At 49.1% G+C, this 21,796-nt stretch overlaps 8 protein-coding genes across 8 annotated transcripts; 4 read left to right on the top strand and 4 right to left on the bottom strand.

The window, feature by feature from the left end:
• Positions 1-670: 670 nt before the first annotated feature.
• On the top strand, positions 671-1,945 carry FOBCDRAFT_297361 (Mo25-like protein; the record flags this gene model as incomplete). Its single annotated transcript, XM_059611910.1, has 4 exons — positions 671-775; positions 829-886; positions 934-1,427; positions 1,481-1,945. The coding sequence occupies 4 exons, from the start codon at positions 671-673 to the stop codon at positions 1,943-1,945; spliced, it is 1,122 nt and encodes a 373-aa protein (XP_059465630.1).
• Positions 1,946-2,350: 405 nt separating this feature from the next.
• Positions 2,351-3,873, bottom strand: FOBCDRAFT_205392 (uncharacterized protein; the record flags this gene model as incomplete). The annotated part of the gene is made up of 3 exons (XM_031188162.3): positions 2,351-2,866; positions 2,923-3,552; positions 3,607-3,873. The coding sequence occupies 3 exons, from the start codon at positions 3,871-3,873 to the stop codon at positions 2,351-2,353; spliced, it is 1,413 nt and encodes a 470-aa protein (XP_031035427.3).
• Positions 3,874-5,064: 1,191 nt separating this feature from the next.
• On the bottom strand, positions 5,065-7,550 carry FOBCDRAFT_278238 (kinase-like domain-containing protein; the record flags this gene model as incomplete). Its single annotated transcript, XM_031188160.3, has 2 exons — positions 5,065-5,418; positions 5,478-7,550. The coding sequence occupies 2 exons, from the start codon at positions 7,548-7,550 to the stop codon at positions 5,065-5,067; spliced, it is 2,427 nt and encodes an 808-aa protein (XP_031035425.3).
• A 2,018-nt stretch (positions 7,551-9,568) lies between these two features.
• On the top strand, positions 9,569-10,884 carry FOBCDRAFT_297363 (uncharacterized protein; the record flags this gene model as incomplete). The annotated part of the gene is made up of 3 exons (XM_031188159.3): positions 9,569-9,968; positions 10,034-10,152; positions 10,285-10,884. 3 exons carry the CDS (start codon positions 9,569-9,571, stop codon positions 10,687-10,689), a joined length of 924 nt encoding a protein of 307 aa, XP_031035424.2. The 3' UTR covers positions 10,690-10,884.
• A 1,464-nt stretch (positions 10,885-12,348) lies between these two features.
• Positions 12,349-13,584, top strand: FOBCDRAFT_49086 (uncharacterized protein). Its single transcript, XM_031188158.3, has one exon. It carries the CDS (start codon positions 12,501-12,503, stop codon positions 13,347-13,349), a length of 849 nt encoding a protein of 282 aa, XP_031035423.2. The 5' UTR covers positions 12,349-12,500; the 3' UTR covers positions 13,350-13,584.
• Positions 13,585-14,805: 1,221 nt separating this feature from the next.
• Positions 14,806-16,253, top strand: FOBCDRAFT_229823 (uncharacterized protein). The gene is made up of 2 exons (XM_031188157.3): positions 14,806-15,324; positions 15,381-16,253. The coding sequence occupies exons 1-2, from the start codon at positions 15,128-15,130 to the stop codon at positions 15,973-15,975; spliced, it is 792 nt and encodes a 263-aa protein (XP_031035422.1). The 5' UTR covers positions 14,806-15,127; the 3' UTR covers positions 15,976-16,253.
• Positions 16,254-16,351: 98 nt separating this feature from the next.
• Positions 16,352-18,865, bottom strand: FOBCDRAFT_242759 (WD40-repeat-containing domain protein; the record flags this gene model as incomplete). The annotated part of the gene is made up of 4 exons (XM_059610495.1): positions 16,352-17,542; positions 17,745-17,797; positions 17,846-18,220; positions 18,283-18,865. 4 exons carry the CDS (start codon positions 18,863-18,865, stop codon positions 16,352-16,354), a joined length of 2,202 nt encoding a protein of 733 aa, XP_059465631.1.
• A 563-nt stretch (positions 18,866-19,428) lies between these two features.
• Positions 19,429-21,170, bottom strand: FOBCDRAFT_188121 (glycoside hydrolase; the record flags this gene model as incomplete). The annotated part of the gene is made up of 4 exons (XM_059608658.1): positions 19,429-20,480; positions 20,513-20,562; positions 20,617-20,735; positions 21,132-21,170. The coding sequence occupies 4 exons, from the start codon at positions 21,168-21,170 to the stop codon at positions 19,429-19,431; spliced, it is 1,260 nt and encodes a 419-aa protein (XP_059465632.1).
• Positions 21,171-21,796: the final 626 nt, after the last annotated feature.

Below are 21,796 nucleotides of genomic sequence, written 5' to 3' on the forward strand. Positions count from 1 at the left end.
CTGGCAAATCAGCATAACACTAACCCATCAAGAGATGACATAAGACCGACACCGGCAGATAATGGATGTATGGCCTCAAATGGTACCAAGGCCTATGAATCTTGGTAGCTTCTAGACCAATTTACAAAGCATCAGTAAGATTTGATGCATTGCATCCAATTTCTCCCTTCAGCAATGGCACTAATAATAGGTCTCATTATGGATTGAGATTAGCGATTGTGGCCAAGTTTGCAGCGCTCCAGCACTAAAACGACCAGGGCCCGTTGGTGCATGCGTGGTTGCTGCCCGCCAGACAAAGCAAAGCAAAGCAAATAGGATCGAGCTTGATGAAGTGTTTGTTTATATTATTGCTTGATTTTGCCAACATCAACCCACTCTGGTATGACTTTAGCATATATGTCGCCAGCTTCTGTATCTCGTCCTTCCGCTTCGATTCATCATAATTGAGGTGAATAGCCCCTGTATTTCTCAAGGGAGCTACTCGCCGCTATTCGGTTCTGAAACCAAAACACTATCGATAACAAACCTGACGTCGCAAGACCGTCAGTTGCATACCATACCATTACCAGCAACTCACTTTACACAAACAACACTCTGAACCGTGATAGGTTCTTGTGTCGCTGTGATAACTTTGTATTCTTCTTCAACAATCGCATTATAACCTCGAACAATGTCGTTCCTGTTTGGAAGAGCCCGCACACGCACAGTTGCCGATCTCCCCAAGCAGGCCCGCGAGCATGTCTTGAAGCTCGAGGGGCCACAGGGCCCTTCCAAGGTAGCAATCATATCACCTCACCTCGACTCAAGGCCAAACACTGACTCTAAAAGGCCGAAGAGCTTGCCCGAGTCTTGAGCCAGATGAAGACTATCCTGCAGGGAACTCCCGGTATGCTGCTTCGCCTTGCTCCACGAACCCCTGACTGTATGGCTAAGACATCTTGCAAGAGGCCGATACCTCTCCAGAACAGATCTTACAGCTTGTGACTGGTCTCATCGACGAAGATCTCCTCCATCTCCTCGCCGTCAACCTCTTCCGTCTTCCATTCGAGTCGCGTAAAGATACCCAAGTCATATTCTCCTACGTCTTCCGCTTCCGCCCCGCCACCGCCGCCCCCAAAAGCGACCCTCTCGCACTATCATACGTTGTCTGCAATCGACCCCAGGTCCTAGTTGAGCTATGTCGAGGATATGATCACAAGGAGAGCGCTACGCCGGCAGGTTCAGTTCTACGAGAGCTACTCAAGAACGAGGCCGCCGCCGCAATCATTCTATACGACGACGGAGATGAGCCAGGTTCGAGTTCCAAGGGTCTAAATGCCATTGACCGTGACCGACCCCAAAGTGGGAGAGGCGTGTTCTGGAGATTCTTCGATTGGGTTGATAAGAGCTCCTTCGAGGTGGCAGCAGATGCTTTCACCACTTTTCGAGTGAGATTGGGTTACGGTACCCGAATTACTTCCTGTTGCTGATCTTACTGTAGGAACTCCTGACACGCCACAAGGATCTTGTACCAAGATACTTGAACGCAAACTTTGAACTCTTCTTCGACAAGTACAACAACATCTTGGTGCAATCCAACAGTTACGTGACCAAGCGTCAGTCCATAAAGCTTCTCGGTGAGATCTTGCTTGATCGCTCCAACTATAACGTCATGACTGCCTATGTTGATCGCGGGGAGCATCTCAAGATATGCATGAACCTGCTACGCGATGATAGGAAAATGGTTCAGTACGAGGGCTTCCACGTATTCAAGGTCTTTGTTGCAAACCCGCACAAATCAATTGCCGTCCAAAAGATTCTCCTCATGAATCGCGATAAGCTTCTCACTTTCCTCTCCCACTTCCTTGAGGATCGGACAGATGACGAACAGTTCATCGATGAGAGAGAATTTTTGATCAAGCAAATCCGCGGCATGCCCTCAGTTCCCGTTGCTCCTCAGCGGTAAACGTATGCATGCCGCATTGCCTACTTACTCTGGACAAATATGTTCTCACTATACCATTTTGCACTCATGCGGCGTTTTCACTGCTTTTCTTCCACCCGACAGCGATTCATGAGGCCAAGGAGCACAGTTCTCTATTCATCACGATGGCATAGCATGATATGCAGTTTTGTCTTATTTTATCCCTACAGTACTTGTGTTGAATGCCCCTGGCGGTAGCATTGATTGCAACCAGGCTATGCATGTCGTTTCGCCGATCTTGGTTCATGATATTATTATACAAAAAGACGCTCCCAACGCCCCCTCGTTCCCCGTATGTGGCCAATTAAACATGACACAAACTCTATAACTCCAATTGGTTTGTCAATAAGTGCCGTCCTGGCGTGTTGACAGTTTTCAGGTGGATGCTCATCGTTGCTGCTTTGAGAGCAAGACGTTGACGCTCTCTCGCGCATTTTGGGTAGTCCAGACGCTATCTTTTCCACCACGGCGCCACTCGTCACCCGATGCATGCTCTCCACCTCCTCTGGGTGCTTCTCCCATAATGACCTCGAGGTCTCTCTTCTGAGAACTCAGCCAGTTCTTGATGAAGTTGGTAGGATCCTTGCCAAGAGACTGGAAGAAGGAATGCTTGGCCTTCGACACGGCGATCGCCTGAACCACCTTGGCGAGCTGGTCGTCAAGCCCTGTCACGTCCTTGAGCATTGCAATGTACTGAGGGTTGTTGAGCATAGGCAAGAGTGTATCACGTAGAGGATCGTCCACAGGAACCTGGATGTCATAGATCGTAGGCTGGGGCTCCTTGTGAAACTCCTGGTCAACTCGGATAGTGTATGGCAAGCGAATTGGCTCGAGAGGTCGCAGGTGTTGCTGAACATACTCGTTGAGCAAAGGGATGTGTCCGATGTCGCCTTGCCTTATAACCTGTGGGAATCGTCAGAGCCATGTCAATATCAACATAGGTATATACATAGACCAACCTTCTTGAGAGGCTCATTACACCGGAAATTGCGCTTCTCCTCATCTTCCTGTAGTCCAAGTAACTTGATGTACTCCCAGAGAGCCATGACCGCCTCTTGATGGGTAGCATCTTTCATATCGACCACATCGGCAAGCTCAGGGGTCAGTTGGTATCTCTCGGGTGTCTCCTGGCGGAACAGGTTGATGGTGATGTTTTGGTTTTCGTCTCCATTTCTCTTGAAGGTAAGTTCATCGAAATCAGCGGCTGCTGGAAGGTTGGCAGCGGGTTGGTTTCGGGCCGGGGCATCTGGCTTCTTCCATTCCACTGTCTGTTCGGCGCCTGTTCGGAATCGAGATCGGTCGAAATCGACTGTCAAAGACTTGAAGAAGTGCGAGAATCGGGGTTTCTCTTGTGCTTTGGTCTTCTGTGCTGACTCGTCTGACTCCTTTCCTTCTTCTGTGGTTGACTCCTGTTTCTTGGGCTGCTCGGTCTCCTCGTCTTCATCGTCGAGTAGACGACCTTCAATCTTGACTCGGTACGACGCCTCCATGCTAGGGGTAAAGTCAAACGAGTCAGAGTTCAGTCCATTGCTCTGCCAGATTTGATCCTCGACCGTGTTGCTGATCCAAACTCGCAATGTTTTGTATCTCTGAATCATGGGTTAGTCAGTTCCTCCCAATAAATGCATTGTTGTCGAACACACCTTGGATCCACGGCTGGTGTAGTCGACAATGTCCAGACGCTTTCGTGTGATAGTAGCATCAAGTCGACGCTCGACATCTCGCAGTTCTTTGTACCGTTGAACACCGTCTGGATCAATAATGCTGTCCTCAACTCCATCGGGAATGTTCTTATCTGTAGGCTTTCGACTACGTCGCTTAGCTAGCTCACTGGCGTGAGCCTGAACCTGTTGTTGCTGAGCAATCTGTGCCTGGGTGAGGGGAACTGAAGGGTGAGGCCCTGAGGACATCATGGGTCCTGAGAAAGCGTCCATTTTAGTAGATGATTGATGAACGAGTGTCGGGTTGCGCAAATGATGGGGGATGGGTTTTAAACGTACCAATTCCACCACGTCGCTGGTTTGTCGCATGAGGCGAGCGCTGCGGAACCTGCTGCGCATAAGCGCGATATTGAGGCTGCATTTTACCGAGAAAAACAAAGTCTTGTGTTGGGGTACGGTAGGCGTCGGCTGGTGGGATTACAGGTTGATCGTGTCGCGTCGCATCGCATTGCTGCGTCGCGAGAAAACGGTAACGGCCAGTACCTTAGCTAACTGTATTACTCATCTAGTCACGTGACCGTGTTCACCTTCAACGATTCCATTGAATGGAAGTCAATCATCCTTTTTGTGTGTACCTAGGTAATTGAATATGATTTATATCTAAGAAATGCTGATGTCTCTGAATAGCACTGGACATGATCCAGTTCCACAGCTCTAGAAAGGGCGATCTGGGCTTGATCGAAAACCGAATGCCATCCCTGTCTTGATGGATTGGTTCTTCATATATCAGTAAAGCCTCAGAACGAGTGCCCAACTCTCATCGCCCTACTATAGTTCCTATCTATAGCCCCTACATTGCTGACTAGCCTTGCCCTTTGAATAGGATCTCAAGAAATACAGGGTGGCATTCATGACTGTCAAAATCGGCTGGAGTTGATCCAGTGCCACAGCTCTGAACCCGTCCTTGCTCACACCAAACACACCACCACTTCTCCTATCCCGAGCATACTTGAAGATACTGCATCTGCAGACTTGACCTCAGCCTCCAGCACTTTGGGGCTGTTTTCCCCAAAACTCAACACGAGAACATATAGAATACTAGTAAACAGTTTTCCGACAATGGCGTAAACCTATCTGGTGGTCCGGATTGAGCTTCTTCAAATCGAGAAACCTTGGTTTTGGGAGCCCATCAAATAATCACCATTTGGCGGCTCTGCCCATCCTTCTTCCACAACGCTGAAAACAAAATGCACCCCAAAATAATGCATTGCCAGTCCGCTCAGATGAATAAAACTCCGCAATTAAGACGCCGCGCTCTCGATGCCATGAACGTACTGAATGTGATCGATGAGAGGCAAAAATGACAAATGTCGTCGACTGTAAGAATCTGAAACTCGTCGAGATCCGAGTTTGTTCGCACCATTTCTTCGTTCAGGACCCTTAGAATGCAGATCCTAGCCCGTTCCTCGATTGTCTCTTACTGAAGCGGTTGCGTTTTGGCGCGGGATCTTCATTATTCCCCTGATTCTTACTCAGGTGGTTTCGTCCTTGTCGGTCACTGAGTCCGAAACCATCTGAATAGTTTCCTGGACCCCCCAAAGTACTTGATGGGCTTGAAACTTGAGACGACATGTCGGCAAATCCACTATCACCACCATAAGAGGTGGTCATGTTCTGAGATAGTGCCATGTCCCTTGCCCTCTCGAGACATTCAACCCAGTCAGCGGCAGCAGAGCCACCTTCTTGGGGTGTGGATGAGGACTTGGCCTCTTCAAATGTGTAGTGGTGGCCGCCCTGCAGGTAGATGTCAGTGTGCTGACTAAAAGACACAAACCCAATCGAGATTCACTTACTGTATTGACACACCACACCGTTTGGCCCTTTGCGTCCACTTGGGTCTTCCAGGTGCAATCTGAGCCGAGCAGAGATAACTCCTGCTTCGCTCTTTTCTCCTCTCCACCAGCCGGAGCAAGGACAATTCGGCCGCTAGATGTAATCATTACCAGGCGCTGACGTTTCTTAGTAGTGCTGCCGATAAAGAAACGAGACAACTTCTTATGTCCTTCTCCTGGTTCCTTTCCGTGGGGGCTTGAAGGTAAAGGCGTCGAGACCACCATGAGATCGCCCAACTTGAGAATGCGCTCGTTATTCTTAGTCAAAACGGGTGACCATTCAATGTCAAGCTGTGTCGGGGGAGGAAGTTCTGTTATTATCCTCGATGGTCGATTATTCCCATTGGAGGGAGTGGCCTGGGACTGCTGTGGAGGCCTGGCGTTAGACGAGGTGGAAAAGCCGTTGAGCTGAATAACTTGAGGTTCCTGGGGGGGTGGTATATATGGGCGAAGACGGGGTGCCTTGGTCCTCCAGAGTCCTTTTCCGAATGGATGTCCATCGAAGAATTCGTGGTTTTTAATGTGCTCGACAGTGAGTCGTCTGGCTGGTTCGAGTACCAAGCAGCGCTCCACGAGGTCTCTGGCTGCTGGTGGAAAGCCAGGGGGGAATTCGTATTCGAGATTTACAATCTTCTGAAATGTGAGATACTCACTGCCTCCCTTGAAAGGAGGTCGGCCAGCCAAAAGCTGGTATACAATGCAGCCGAAAGCCCACAAGTCGCTAGCCTTACAGGCGTTCTTGTGTGTGAGAAGCTCAGGGCTCACATATTCAGCGGTACCGACAAATGATGCTGCACGACTGTCATCGTCCTTTCCAGGATCTGGCGCACCGCTGGCTGATGCGGCTGAAGGGTCTTCGCGTGGATCTTTGAGCAGTTTAGCAGTTCCAAAGTCCGTAATTTTGACGTGCATCTGGTCATCCAACAAGACGTTTTCGGGCTTCAGATCTCGGTGGATGACACCCCGAGAATGCATGTAGTCAATGGCGTCGAGAATTTGTGCACCATAGAACCTGGTGCATTCAACATCGAAGGTGCCTGTCTTCTTCAAGACACCCAAGAGCTCTCCACCATTGCACAAATCGAGGACGTAGTAGAGCGATGTCTCGTCTTGAAATGTATAGTATAACCGGACAATTCCAGGGTGTTCAGTAAGTCGGTTAAGTGTGTTCTTCTCGATGTTGACATATTTGATCTTCTTCTCCTTGATGATATGTCTCTTTTCGAGTACCTTCACGGCGTATTCTTTGAGAGTTTGGCGATCTGTCGCCATGTAGACTGTACTATAGGAGCCCTCGCCAAGAACTCGCCCGAAGGAAAAGTCGCGGACGCCCTTTTTGACCTGGCGGACAACGGTACGTCCATTTGCATCAACCTCTCTGCGGACCCCAACGGCCGCTCCACGCTCCTGCCAGTCCTCTCTGCTGGTTGGGACCGGCGCGTCACCTGCGTAAGGCTGGTTCTGCTGTGGCCCGCCAGGACCAGGTGCATAGCCAACCCCCATACCTCTTGAGCTCCTTCGAGGTGGCAATGGGCTGCCACCAGACATTAAACCTGATACTGGTCGGCTTGAGTTGTTGAAGCGATGAGGGTCTCGTCGGCTGGACTCTCTCACGGGATACGAGGGGTTCGAGCCAGGTTCCGACACATTGGACATGCCGTAAACGGAGGACCTCGACGGCTCGGTTTGAGGAGATGGCTGTGGATGATTTGCGGAGGGGCCTGGATCGGAAGTAGGGTCAGAAGGTTGAGCGGATGGAGTAAGACGAGGATCGTTAAGTGAGGTTTCGACACCGGGATCTATAGGGTCGAGGCGGATTGCATCATAGGATGAGGGCGTGGTGGATGTGGTTGTCGGTTGAGGCGTAGAGGGGAGGGCGGATGTTGAAGTTGAAGCGGAGATGGAGGTATCCTGAGCAGTCGAGTCGGGCCCGGGAGGAGAAGTCGAAGATGAGTTAATAGCCTCAGCAGCATCGTCAGGATTGGCGATGCGCAGTCCGCCCAAAGCCTGAGAAAGGCTCAGGTCCCCATTCATGGTGGGCGATGGAGGAGCCTGGGGCAGATGCTCAGGGGAAGTGGGCAGGCTCAAGCTCGACTCGCACTGGGAGGAGAAACGCGAGTCGTGAGCAAGGGACGGTCGGCCACTGGCGGCGGCTTGGACCGTGGAGCATCACCGATGGATGTTGAGCAGAGCTGTCCAGAAGAGGAATCGACGGGTAAGGTAGATGGGATAATGCGAGCGAGGTCAGTTTGTGAGGTTAGCAATAATAAATTAAATCCCGGATTGTTGCGTTGCGTTGCGTTAGGTTGCGCTGGCGGTGGTTGCAGTGGTAGTGCTGTAACGAAACTGATAAAGTATAGACCCGTCCGTCAGCCAACAGCACCTAGCAAAACAGAGGTACGAGGCCCCAGTCTAGATTACGAGAGTCCAGAGAAGCGAAAGACGCCTTAGGCCGCCGCCAACCTTGTCTTTAAACCTGGGTATAACACCTTAGGTAGGGGTTTTCTTTGCTGGGATGATGCACAGGTAAAAGGAGAGACTGCGAGCCCCCAGTGTTTTTTTTGCAAGGTGCCTTACCTCGTCCTGTCTGATATTTTGGTGAGAGGAGCACCAGCCACCAATATCTGTCCTGAGCCAATCTCCAATGTACTAACGAATGTACTATAGAGTGTGAGGTGCAGCTGGCAACCTCGAATATTGATCCACGAGTACGGTCTGCGAGATCTCCTGGCCACTGTTGCAAAATGGTTGGTCCGTAATCTGGGCAAAATGATGGCTTAGATACTTTTATGCCAAGGATAACGACTTAAATATATCACGGGCCTGGTTCAGTTTAAATACCTGAAGAGGTGGTTTGGGTGCAGAAGCCGCACTTGTCCCTGTCTATCATGGCGCTAAAAATACCTACCTATTCAACATGATGAACAAGCCTGCAAATTGCTAATGAAGGCATTTCATCTAACCCAGACATGGAGACGACGATATCCAGGATCTAGGGCTTGGTGCTGTTCAACAATCGTGATGCCCAAAAATAGAATTGATGTAGTAGGTACGTGCGGATGCCATTCTGTCCGTGCTCTTAGGACTCAGCCTGTTTCAAGACCTTTCAGTTAAGGTAATCAAGACTTTTGAGGTCGTGAAGCGGCGGTGCAATAATACTGCACAGGACATTTACTATCACAATTTATGTAACAATAAACGCATTCATATTGTGTTTACCATTTCCGTACGGTGATTATTAGGTATCTCCTCTCGAGCTGAGAAGCACTATTGATTCCACGTGTTCATTAGATGCACAATCATGACAACGTCATTGCTGAATTACAGGATTCACTGCAAATGCGGATATCATATCGTACGAAACATGGGGGTCTTTTTTGCATGCATATCGATATCATTGCCATCACTTGGTTCTTCCAGCGCGGCGCAGCACCTCGTATCAGCCAGAAACCACCTAAATTCCAAGATATATCTGGAAATCGAGTATCTCGTGATGGACAGCCGCGTAATAGAGACGCCATGTCGAACTGTCTATACTGCTAGATAATGGGAACTGTAACTGACCACATACTATCAAGGAAGTTATCCACCGTATCACAGTATCTCTTGCTGGGGCTGTGCAACATTGTGTACTGTCGTAACTGTGGTGTCGTCAGCTTCTCATCGAATCATGAAAGCAACAAAAAAACAAGGCATCTAGGGAATGAGAATACATGAAGCCATGACCAATGATAAGAACCAGAGAACACCATTGAACCTTACCGCATGAGCACACATCAATAAACCACCTCATCGCATGATGAATAAACATGATACCTGTTATGTATGTCTTACCCTAGAGCTCAGAAGTTCTAGGGAAGTTCCTGCTCTCGTTCTAAGTTTTTCCCAGTAGCCAGACTGAACAATACTGTCTATGGGAAGCTGCGTTCTGAAAGAAGTTAGGAATAAATATATACACAAGCTATTACGATGTTATCTATTCATGTGTCTGCAACCATGCATATGGCACTTCCATGTGAAAGCTTAGAGTGAAATTGCCCTCACTCTGCAGGATGCTCCGACTTCAACCTACGACGATCAAGATAGCCACGCGCGATATTAGCGACGCCGAGCGTCGAAGCCGCTACAGAAAGCACCTACTCAGTCGTCAGAAGGCCAATAAAAGACGCGATGATCTCACCCAGCTTGATCAAGGAACCGTGCTTGAAGATGCCCTCAACACCAGGATCGTAACACCAACCACTGACTCTAGCATTGGGCAAGACACGCCAGGTTCAGATGGCAGAAATGAGTCAGACGGTGAAGAGGAATTAGGATCATCAGTTCCTCCGCTAGACTACGGTACCATCAGTTCCGAGGAGACCACCTACGTGGACGTTGTTCACGGCACCAACCGCCTGCATCGACAACCAGACCAGCATCGACTTCCTTTCCGCCCGCGACAAAGCTTGGGTATGTCAACAGACCAGCATGACGAGATACGATCGGAACTGAGGCAAATACTAACAAGTTTGAAGATGATCATGAAGATGCGGATACTGCGCCCGTCCACACACAACCTCACGATAATGTCAGGGATGGTTCCATGACGGATGAGGATGAGCGCGATACGATAGAGCAACCTTTGGCAGCAACTGTGAGGGACACTTCCCCAATCGAATATCCTGTCCCTATCATTATTATCGGATATGTATCCATGAAAGCCCTTTGAATTGCCTTGATTGTGGCGAAATGAAAGATAAGTACGCATAGGCTAATGGGCATTTAGCTGGACGGATCAACGTATGAATCGGAAGAAGTCAACGACGACCTCTTGCAGACCTCGGGAGAACTTGTAGACCCCCCCGAAGATGCTGGTGAGCTTTCAATCTCACCGGCTGACGAAGGGTTGGAGCCTACGACACCCCGAAGACATTTTCCTGTGTACAGCGATCGCCTACCCGTTGAAGAACAACCTCAAACTCCAAGACAACTTCCAGAAGCTCGCCATCAAAGCAGGTTTGATGGAGTTTATACGGCGCCAGTTCGAGGACGACGAGTGAGAGTCGAAATTGACGATGCACCAGTGACAGTAAGGAGAAGGCGTGCTGGACGCAATACTAGCCCAGTAGGGTTGAGAACACCAGGGTTTCAGGGTTTGTACGGAGGCAGTGAGAACGCCGACGATGTGTGATGTGATTTGCCGACAGACATCCGTAGTGATGTCAGGTGGTTCATAATCATCGGCAAATGCAAGGAGTACGAGGATCAGTCTTGCTAATACAAGATAAACGGAGCATAATATTACGGTGACTGTTGGTTTTGCTGATCAAGCAGGGCGTTGACTGAAGTTATTAGACACCTTACCTTACCTTACGTTAGTTTGATATTAATCAGGATAATGAACTGTTCAGTTCGTTTCCAAGACGATGTCAACTAAAGGAGCATTCCTCCCTTGAGTCTTGCTTCTCCATAAGTGATGGAAGATCGGTGATAGTTCCTTTGTGATCCGTTTGGGACAACGGGGTGCGGACATGGATCCGTCCTTACAAACTCGGGCAGGTTCGAATTTTCAGTTGGTCCGGCTCCGGGGGGGTCCAGATCCAGCCATTCGCGGCAACGAAAATTCCAGTCAAGCAGAGTTTTGTCAGACTGGACGTGCCTGGCTTGGCTGTGGCCACCTCAGGCACCAGGAGAGGCAGAAAGGCACTGGACATCGGGAGTTCTATTTGATCCACTCATTTCACTTTCTGCCTTCGCAAGGTACGTACTTGGAAACGGGCTCGGAACTACAAATTTCCAATTCCAATGATCCATTGGAAGAGAAGATCAGGGCAGAAACAAAAACTGACTCGGGCTGGGCGGAAGCCCGGGTGGATCTCTTTGGCGTCCCATCGGAAAAAGATTGGTCAATGTCTAGCTGCGGATCAGAAGCAAAAAACTTGGCTGAAATGGGGCTCGGCTCTGAGTTCTGATTGCTGAGTGAGTGCTCAGAGTGGCACGGGGCAACTAGAGTCAAGTCAAAACGTTGTCCATCCAACCAGGCAAAGGCTCAAGACATGCTAAAGACCCGCCCAGAGGCCATGCCCCTTACGGCCACGAGACCCCTAACAATTACGCAATCCAGAAGGGGTCAAGCGCGAATTAGAGCTGACCATTAGATAGTACGTACCTGACGCTGCGAGGTGCCTTAGCTTCGAGCTAGACCACTTTTAGGGCCGGGAGGTTTGCGATAAGCTGATGGCGTGCATACCGTATGCATACTGTCTTGCACGGACCCCAGCTGCAGCTTGCCGAATCCAATACAAACTGCTGATGCTTTAGCCGGGCTGTTTTGGGTGTACGGGTATCTTCTCAGAGTACCTATACGCGGCGTTCGCCGTTTGCGAGACCAACGCACAGTGTCAACTCCAGTAGCTGTTAGAGATCGGAGTGAGGCTGCATGGGTTGGGTGGGTGCGTTAAAGAGCAAGAGAGCACCTCAACCTGGGGTAAAGAGCCACTCACACTTCACGCCCCTTCTTCGTCTCTCTACTCTCACAGGTTCTTTCCATTTTAGCAGTCCTCCCCTCGCATTCTTTTACAGCTTTTAATCCTCCTTCTTCCTCCCATCGATTTCCTCCTCCTCTTCCTCTCTTCACATATTCCATCCATCACAGGACATACCAACTCAAAAGTCATTCCCATCACGACTTGTCTTAAACCACACCCACTTACTACCTATTATCCACCCTCATCCTCACCTTCGCGTACCTTGCCCTCGTGCCTCGTCCTGGCCGAACCCATCGCGTTCTTCTACTACTTCTCTCTATCTCATCGTCACTCATCAGGCTCCATCTCGCCGACGTCCTCCTCAACTCTCCTCTTGAGCGAACTCATCATCACCGCGTGTCCCGGAGACTATACGCTATAGATGGTTTGTGACAACACTGACTACTAACCTTGCAACCACTCCCAGTTTCCCATCACAGATCAGAACAGGACAGAACAGAATACGCTTTTCAAAATGTCGTACTTCAGCTCTCAGTTCTCTTCCTCTCCCGTCCTCACCATGACTCCCCAACATGCCCACCAGTCTATGGGTATGGCAAGCTTCGGACACCACACACCACCCCGATTTGCACCTATGCCAAACCAGTTTGCTGCTCAGCCCGTTCGACCTTCTGCAGCTGGTAGAAAGCGTTCCCGGGACGAGGCCTCTGAAAACCTTGAGCCTGACATGAAGTCCCTGCCCGTTGAAGAGCCCGAAGAGGAATGGATCTACGGTCCCGGCATGACCCTCATCAAGAAGAGCACTCGCTACGTCACAGACGCCAGCAGTCAATCCGGCACCTGGGTTGAGGAGAAGAAGGCTGCTGAAGAGGCCGCCATGAAGGAGGCGCGCTCTCTGATCAGAAACCCTAAGCTGCAGCGCGTATCGCCCACTCTATCAAGCGCACCTGCCGCCAGCACTTCTCCCCTCCAGTCTGAAGTCAAGCCTGCTACTGAGGGTCCCATTGTCGATAACTTCACTCTGCACCTCGGCATTGGCTGGCGAAGAATCAGCGAAGAAGAGCACATCCAAGCCGCTGCTCGTGGTTGGGCTCGCTATATCGAAAATCACTTCCCTGTTTCTAATGCTCGAATCCTTCTTGAGAGCAACGGTCTCCAGTCGTATCTGGTGGAGACCAACGAGGGCTTCTTCCTATTTGCCGAGAACCTCCGACAAGGCCAGCTTGTCAGCCAGACTGCTGAGGGCGCACTCCGAAATCTTCGATGCTCTCCTCCTATCTTTGACGGAATGGAGGTTCTTTCAGCAGCCGAATCACCGCGACCAACCAACGCCGTCCCTGATATGGACATGAGAATGGACTAGAGAAACCTCGTCCGGGAACGTTCCGAATTTTTTTTCTTGATGCATCTTGTACTTGCTATTTACGGAGTTACGTGTTTGCCATGCTTATGGACTGGGAATGGGAATGGGAAAGGAGCCTTGGGATGGACGGGAAAGAAAGGCTACCGAGAGCGAATGCCATAGACCGGATAGTCATGGCTTGATATCATTTGATTGCAATTTACATTATTGAACAAAAACTGGTCTTGAATGTGCCTCTGATGTAAATTGTGTTATTGTGTCGAACATTTCCGTGACTTTGTGCAAATTGTGTAGTTGTGTTTGTGGCATAGACGGAGAAAAACTCCCGCTAATAGATGCGCGTTTGTTCAGGGCGTGATTTTCGCGAGCAAGCCAATACGACGCGACACCCTTGGCTTGGCTGGGCTCGGGCTCGGGCTATCATAAGGAACCCTACCTTGCACTTACATTACACACGCAGCAAGCAAGCATCATGGGCGTTAGGATTGGAAAGGGCCGGTTTGAAGCCAAGAGTCCAATTAAAGAAAGTTCAATTTTTGATTTCCTCGTATAGCACGATACGTGGCATTGTGCCTGAGATGCAGGACATGCTGCACAAACAGACTCATCCAACAAATGATAGCCAATGCAGTCCATGACATGAAATGGCTTGAACAGTCTCTTCATGGGCTGCCACAGAGCCAATCTCTTGTCTTGGATCTGCAACTCTTCTCATGCGGCTCAGCTAATTCATTGGTTATTCAGACATGAAAAGCAGCAATGTTGCTCAATAATTATGTGGCGTATCGTATGCACTGGCTTTCACGGTAGATAGGTAGACTATCCAGCTGTATGTTCCACCTTTCGATCAATGAAACAACTGAAATTGACTGAAGCAAATGGTCAATCTTCTCTTAGAATGCTCGAATGCAAGCATGACCCCATTTAAAGATTGGCTTTCTACCGATGTAGTAGTGAACCTACACTATGGTATAAATATATAGATGGCTCTTAATAAACTTCCCTGCACGGTATCTTTTTACTGTTCGTGAAATCAACCATTTGAATTACCTATCGGCCTTTTGAGGACTGAGTTGAGAGCTTGTTCAGAGCGGGGCTTGACTCCCGTCTCTTGAACTGGTCTTCTCAGCATGAGATAACATTTAGAACCACGAATCATACTGTTGAGCTTGATAGTGTATATACCCATTTCACTGCTGCCTTTTTCCTTCTTCATATCGTTTAAATGGAAGCCTACCTTGCCTTACCTTACCTTACCTTACCTTGACCGGACTGGCTCTGCCTTTGGCTCAGGGGAAGCATGTCCCCAACCTCCTCCGTTGAGCTTGGCCGAGGTATTTGCCTCTAGAGTCCAGATAGGTTAAGACTCTTGAGTACCTTGTCGGCGTAGGGGCACCAGTATTATCTCATGTATTTTAGTCTCTTCGACTATCGTCTAGGTAGCGCAAATACATCAATTGTCGAGTTACACCAACTCTCGGAACCTTTGGACAGCCCATCCGTCATCCAGTTACGTATGATAATAGAAGTCAAGTAGGTTCAGGAAGGAGGTAACTTCCATCTACCGTACAACATCATCACTTGGGCGTTGCATCCCCAATAAAGCATATTCTCTCTCCTTGTGATTCAGATTAAAGCTATACAACCGTCGTATCTTTTTTTTTTGGCGCCTGTAGTAGGTCCCAACTGAGAACAGCTCCATCTAATTGATTGATCAATCTACCTACCTTATCCACCGCATCCATCAACCACATCGCATCGCATCGCAATCACCAACCATGTCGAGCGCCAATCAACTCTTTCTGCTCGCTGACCACATTAAGCTCTCGCTGTTGGAGCGCCAACGGGCTAAGAATCTTAATCTTGAAGGCGACTCGCAAGATGGTCACATCTCACGATCTTTTGACCAGTTCCGCGATGGTCTGGCCAATCTCCGTGATGAGGAGCAGCGGTTGACCTTTGCAGGCGAAACAGAGTAAGTCTTTCTCAAGGTACTAAACACCATTATCCAATACTAATCTTGTTCCTCAGCGCCGCTACAAGCCTCACAGAATCCATCACATCGCTCCAGAAGCAATTAGACGACCTCACAACTCAATTCCAAGGCCAACCAAACTCCAAAACCGCCGAAACACTCATTCATCCCAACTCGGAAGAGCTCGCCGACGACTTTGAGCACGCAACATCCACATCTCCAGTCTCGCGGAAGCCAAAGACTGTTCGCTTCAGCGACACTCCTCCTTCACCGTCCGCCGAGCTCTTTGGCCGTTACCGCGATGATCCCTCCGATAGCGCCGGCTACCGAGACGAGGCACAGGGCATGGACAACCAGCAGATTCACCAGTACCACGCCCAAATCCTAGAGCAACAGGATGAGCAGCTTGATCGCCTGGGCGAGTCTATCGGACGCCAGCGCGAGCTTAGCATGCAGATCGGCGACGAGCTCGATAGCCATGTTGCTATGCTCGATGAGGTTGAGGCTGTTACCGATCGTCACCAGAGCCGACTGGATCGTGCGAGTAGAATGCTCGGAAAGGTTGCTCGAGGCGCAAGCGAGAACAAGCAAATGACCACTATTGTGGTTCTCATCATCATTCTTGTCTTGCTCATTGCTATCCTGAAATAAAGCACCTAGTCTGTAGACCATGCTTGTCTCTTCTTTCCATCCGTCTCAAAAGAAACAGCGGGCTTAGCGCATTGGTTGGAGTTCTCGGAGTCGTTTGCTTGGGCGTTATTGTGGCATCTACCTACATTTTGATTTGTTTTTGTTCCTTTGCTTCAGTACAACAGTGGACAGTTGGCCTTTTCTGCGACTCACTTCCTGTAAATATGCCAATACTTGACGCAGTTTAACAGAATAGAGACCGATTTAGGTTCCTCATCTTATCATATTATCATTCTCAGAGAAAAAGCTACCTACCAATCCTGAACATAACTTGCAGTCTAGACAATTCTCCTCAGGTAGAGATTATCTCGAACAAGGAAAGAAGAAAGAAAGCAGTTCATCGGATTACGTCTCCTTCTTTGTCAATGCCTTCAAGCCCCTCCAGGATATCGCTTCCTGCTAGAATACCCGTGGCGCCCACGGTCACGCCTCGTTCTCGCGACCATACTTCATGAAACTTTATGCTCTTGTCACTCGATGCAACAATAATGCACCCTTCCTTGCCTCCTACTGGTGCAGTTGGGTCCTCAGAGGTCGGCCCTCGAGGGTATGAGATGGCATACAAGGCCCGCAGGTCGTCCTCCCAAGGAATTGCTGCAACCTGTTTGCACTCCGGCCAACTGAAAACGCTGACACGATAGGGGTGTTCTGGTGAAGCGTACCCGAATGTGGCGGCAATCTCTCTGCGCGTTGTGTTCCAGATGAGCGAGGTTACCTGGGCAGACACTGATATCGTTGCGAGAGCTGCTCCGGATGGCGTATGGAAGAAGTGTATGCACTTGTCGTTAGAGCCACCTCCTGTTGCCACCAACTCTCGCCTCCAGGGGCAGAAAGCAATGGCTTTCACAGCAGCATCGTGGTTCCAATGATGCTTCGCAATAGCAGGGCCAAGATACCGAACGGTGTCAGTTCCAGTCGGAAGTGGCTGTAGCTGTGCCCTGAACGCCCTCACAGGCATATCGTCGTCCCCATCGACGCTCAACAGCCGTGTAACTCTTGTCTCAATGCCACCATACGCGCTGCCCGCCTCAATGCGCCCTCGATGACCATTTACCCCGGGGGCTTGCTCAGTTCGCCGTCCAGAGACTTGATCAGCATCGAAAAGACAGCAGAGATTGTCGTTCCCCCCCGAGGCGAATAGACGACCATCATATGACCATGCAAGACCGCATACTTGCTGACAGTGAATATTGCTGATCTTGGCTACCAACGATACCGCACCGGACCAAGTGTCCCGCGTGACTTCCCAGCCTATCGGCCATTCCACAACGTAGTAGTAGATATTGCCCATCTCATCCCCAACTACCAAGTCCTCCGTCAGAACTTCGACCCCTAGATTCATGGGGTTCTTGGAAGGTCGCAGAGTACAAGCTGGGCGCCAGCTCACACAGGAAATAGGAAAAGTCTGGCGAACCTCGAATCGTGGTAGTGTGTCAAAGAGAGATTGGAAAAGCACACTCCCGTTCGAGTGTCCAATCCCAAGCACAGCTTTACCTCCAGGAGTTGATGAGAAGGCAACCGACGTCAACTAAGTATCGGAGTGTGTTCCATGGATCAGCTGCACGCCCCGAAACTCAGACCAGGCATAAAGAAGGCTCCCCAAGCAGACAACAAGAGTTTGTGCCGTATATGAGTACGCCAGTGGTGAACAGTAGAAGTCATCCTTTAGATTAGGGGCATCAAGTACTCTGAAGACCGTTAGCTCAGCTCTTTTGAACACTCAGACTTACCAACCTGAATGGAGCAGCCGGTAGGAGACGCCTCTTTGCTGGCCTAAGAGGAACTGTTTATGGTCAACTATGATTTTAATAGACCAGCACGTTCAACTTACTTGACCACTCCTCTTTGTTGACCCACTGATATCCATTCCAACTTGTGTGACTAAAGTCCGTATGAAGACCATGCTGTTTGAGGCTTTGAGGGATTTGCTGAGCCCGTGCGAACTCGAGGATCTTTCGTACCTGGTCAATGTTGAGAGCCGAAGCGATGCGGCCTTCGTGCTTCTCCTTCTCGACTGACGTGCTGACAAGACTTTCCTGGAAGAGGGTGGGAAACACACGAGCGTTGGTCCCACGTCTGACGAGATGCCCCTGTCCATCATCGGTAGCGATTGCATTAGGCGCAAGACCACCAACCGACCACATGGCTCCCATACTAACCTGACGATCTCCTCCTCGGTTCTGTGGTAGTTGGCCAAGAGCTATACCTAGTGATGAGCTGGTTAGATGAAAACAAAGAAGAAGAAGTAAAGCAAGTTGGCTGCCAAACCTCTGTCCAGATGACTATCGTCAACTCGAAAAGGAAAACGGGGATCAGGGTCCATCACACGACGCTTTAGAACGAATGGATCTGCTGAGGCACTCTTGTCACGCTTCAGACGCTCATCTCTCGATAAATCCTGGCTTTGCTTTGTTGTTCGATATCTCTCGGATGATGGGGAAATGGGATCACGTCTCGGGACGTATCTGTCTAGATGCTGTATGTTTGGGTCAATGCGTTTGTCTTGGAGAGGCAAACGTCTAGAGAATTTTGAGTATAAAAAAGGAGAAATCACATCAGCCTTCCCTTTTGGATGACGCCTTTCTGGTGTTTTGGGAGGCTCGGCCGCGAGCCTTGTTTTGCCTGATGCTGGCGGTTTTTGCTCTTGGTTTTCAATCGATTTGATTAGAATTTCATCCGGGCTTGAGCCATCGAAAGAAGGAAAACATCGTTTTCGGAGATTCGGGCAGAACTCAAAGACTTCACCTGCTGAACCATAGCCTGAATCCGGCGAGCTTATGGACTGACAAGACAAGTCTGTCCCGCTAGTTCTTGGAAGCAGTTGAGGACGTCGAGGCGGTTGTCGAAACATGCTTATCGATATCGATTTGTTGACGAGTTCCAGGTGTATGGCTCTTGAAAGTCTGGGACATGAAGAAACGAATGAACTGTTGTACGATAACCTGAACAATACTGTCACGATAGACAGAACTTTCCCTCGACGAGATTACCTACCTTGTGAGATGATGCGTTTTATTGATGCTTGGAAGAAGAATTTCGTAGGGAAGAGAGGTAAAGGTGAAGTGAGGATGTAGAGAGGAGTTTGGGTGGAAGGGAAGGAGTCATGCCAGATGCACCTAATGTCTTGCCCTACCTTAGTTGATCACAGATTGAAAGTCGTAGAATCGGCGGTACTTACTTAGAATGCTCCAATAAATTAAAGCTTGAGGCAATCACGATAGTGCTGCTCCATGGTCTCACTACGTGCCTATTCGAAGATAAATATCCTGCATCTTCCAGGCATGACAGAGAGCCATATGATCTTTGTAACGGATATTATAAGTTTATTTAATAGTCAATAATCAGTAATGTTTTGAGCTTAGGACCTCATGATTCATCCAAACTCCGTGACGAATCTTGTAAATTCAAGCCGGCTCAGACATAGTCCTCACCCATCTTTGTCCCAATATTGTCAAAGTACGAATTCGCATAATCCAGCCAGTTCTCTGTCGTTTCCAGGCTTCCCAAGGTGCGATAGCTTGTGCGGATAAGGGACTCGTCTCCTTGCTTGTCCGCAGAAGCCTCCCAGAACATGCTTCCGCCGAGACCATGCCCCAGCACATATTCTGCCTTCTTCTGAACCACACTCGGAGTATCGTAGGAGATTAATTCGCGTTTTCTCTGGTCGTAACTGAAAGAAGCTTGGGCATTTGGGTCGTACATGATTGTAGCTCCTTCCTTTGGAAGTGCCTTGTAATCCCAGACGCCTCGCTCCCCCCAGGAGCCCTCACCAACACCGCTGAAGGTCTTTCCAACGCCCAAGTTATCTTCAAAGGAGCGGCCGAAGACAGGTATGCCGAGGACAATCTTTTCAGCGGGCACCCCGGCTCCAAGATAGTCCTTGATAGCATAGTCGGTATTGATTGATGTTTCAAAGCTTTCCGTGAGGGTATAGTCGAGATTGAGCCTTGTGACAGGACGTTTGTACGGGAACAGGTTGGCGTTATGACCACTGATATAATCCCAGCTTCCAGAGTACTCATAAGCCATGAGATTAATTTGGTCCACAATTCGGCCTATATCGTTCAGGTGAAGCTTTTTATAATGCTCAGGAGCAGCAGGGGCTGCGATGGACAATAGGAAATGATGGCCAGAGGTGTACGTTCTTGCATATAAGTCGAGCTCATTCCGTATAGCCTCAAGGAGCAGAACTAAATTGGCAGCATCGATTTCATCATACGGAAATTCCCAATCGATATCGATACCGTCGAAACCCCAATTCCACATCAAGGAGACCGAAGTCGAGGCAAATCTGACACGCCTGTCAGGTGTGCTTGCGGCAGAGCTGAAGTTCGCAGACCCGGCCCCCCACCCACCGATGGAAAGCAGAGTCTTGAGGTGACGATGGGATTTCTTTAACAGGAAAAGTTGCTTCACACATCCGTAGGCATTTCTTTTATGTTCCTCGTAGCCTAGTCTCTCGTCAGCTGTGAAGTTAAGGTAAAGAAGGTAGACTCACTGTCTCCGTCAAATTGTGCCATAAAGTCGGCATATTCGTCTTTGGAGTATCTGATGTTTGTTTAGCCTTACGTAGATATTTAGGTTATTCTACGTTCCGCTTACACTGTTCCATCGGGTTCGACACCCAAGAATGCGTAGAGTACGTGAGAGATGTGGGATACATCGATATGCTGAGGGTAAAAGCTTCTGTCATAGATGCCCCTGACACTGTTAACAAAGTGCTATGCTTGATAAAGCGAGATTAAAAACCATTTGATGAAGTAAACAGCGTTCACATGCCCTCTTGGGGCATACTCTGGTGACCGGAGAGAATGATCAGGACGAAGTGCATGGCACGGCCTAGTTGCGAGAAGAATGGCAACAACCGCCAGGCGGTGGAGAAACGACAGCATAATTCGCCTTGATTTATGAAGAGCTGAGTTTCAGTATTTAGAAGAATCGATGTTGGAGATGGAAGGGGTAAAATTTGTTGATTGTGTTGAGAACTGGGAGGCAGGTTGACTGACATAAAGAGCGAAGCGGGAGAGGACTAAATGGGAGGAACAGTCAAGGTACCGTTTCCAGATTCCCACATTATTAAAGGAAGGTACAAGAGGCACAGATACTGAAGTGCTTACCTCCCTAGTTCTGTTATTGTATTCTAGGTACTGAAGCATCGTGCAAGGGTGCGTATGTACCCCTATCACGTTGATTTGATGTCTCTGTAACTCGAGCAGAATGAGTCGGGCAGGACGAGTTTCTGCATCACATAGACGTTGTGTAAAGTGTCAGTCGACGATATTGTATCACAATATCAAGTGAAGTAGTATGAATTCATTTAAGTACATGTTGTGGTGTGATCCTTATAGATATTATATGCATTCTCCTCAGTTCCTACACCTATTGATACGACATGCTCCATGCCAGGGACGACCTGGAGCCGCATGAAGCCCAACACAACACGGTGACGCCGTGCATCGTGGTCTATATAAAACATTCAAGCTTCGTAATTCACATGTGCTTAATCTGCAGCTACATTGTTCTCGTTTGCACTCGATCACCAAATCATTGGTTTCCCTCAAACGACTCCTCACTCCGAGATCATTCACTCAGTTACGAATCAAGTACGACAAACAACCCTCTATAGAGACTCCTTGTACTCTTGTGTTGGATTATGGCCCCGTGATTTCTACCCGTGAGAGTTTTATTATGGAGGCTTTTTACCTTTAGCTGTTGTGACGCTCGTATTGCCAGTTTCCTAGCATGATTTTGAAGTCAATAACTATACTTTTCTCTCAATCCG

This window comes from Fusarium oxysporum, chromosome VIII (assembly GCF_013085055.1).
Source record: "Fusarium oxysporum Fo47 chromosome VIII, complete sequence".
Taxonomy (NCBI): domain Eukaryota; kingdom Fungi; phylum Ascomycota; class Sordariomycetes; order Hypocreales; family Nectriaceae; genus Fusarium; species Fusarium oxysporum.

What these genes read in the sequence shown, in the direction of transcription:
- FOBCDRAFT_49086 (XM_031188158.3), top strand. Translation starts at nt 12,501, where the DNA reads ATGTCGTACTTCAGCTCTCAGTTCTCTTCCTCTCCCGTCCTCACCATG.
- FOBCDRAFT_229823 (XM_031188157.3), top strand. Translation starts at nt 15,128, where the DNA reads ATGTCGAGCGCCAATCAACTCTTTCTGCTCGCTGACCACATTAAGCTC. An exon ending in ACCTTTGCAGGCGAAACAGA is followed by an intron (nt 15,325 to 15,380) that starts GTAAGTCTTTCT and finishes CTTGTTCCTCAG; the next exon opens with CGCCGCTACAAGCCTCACAG.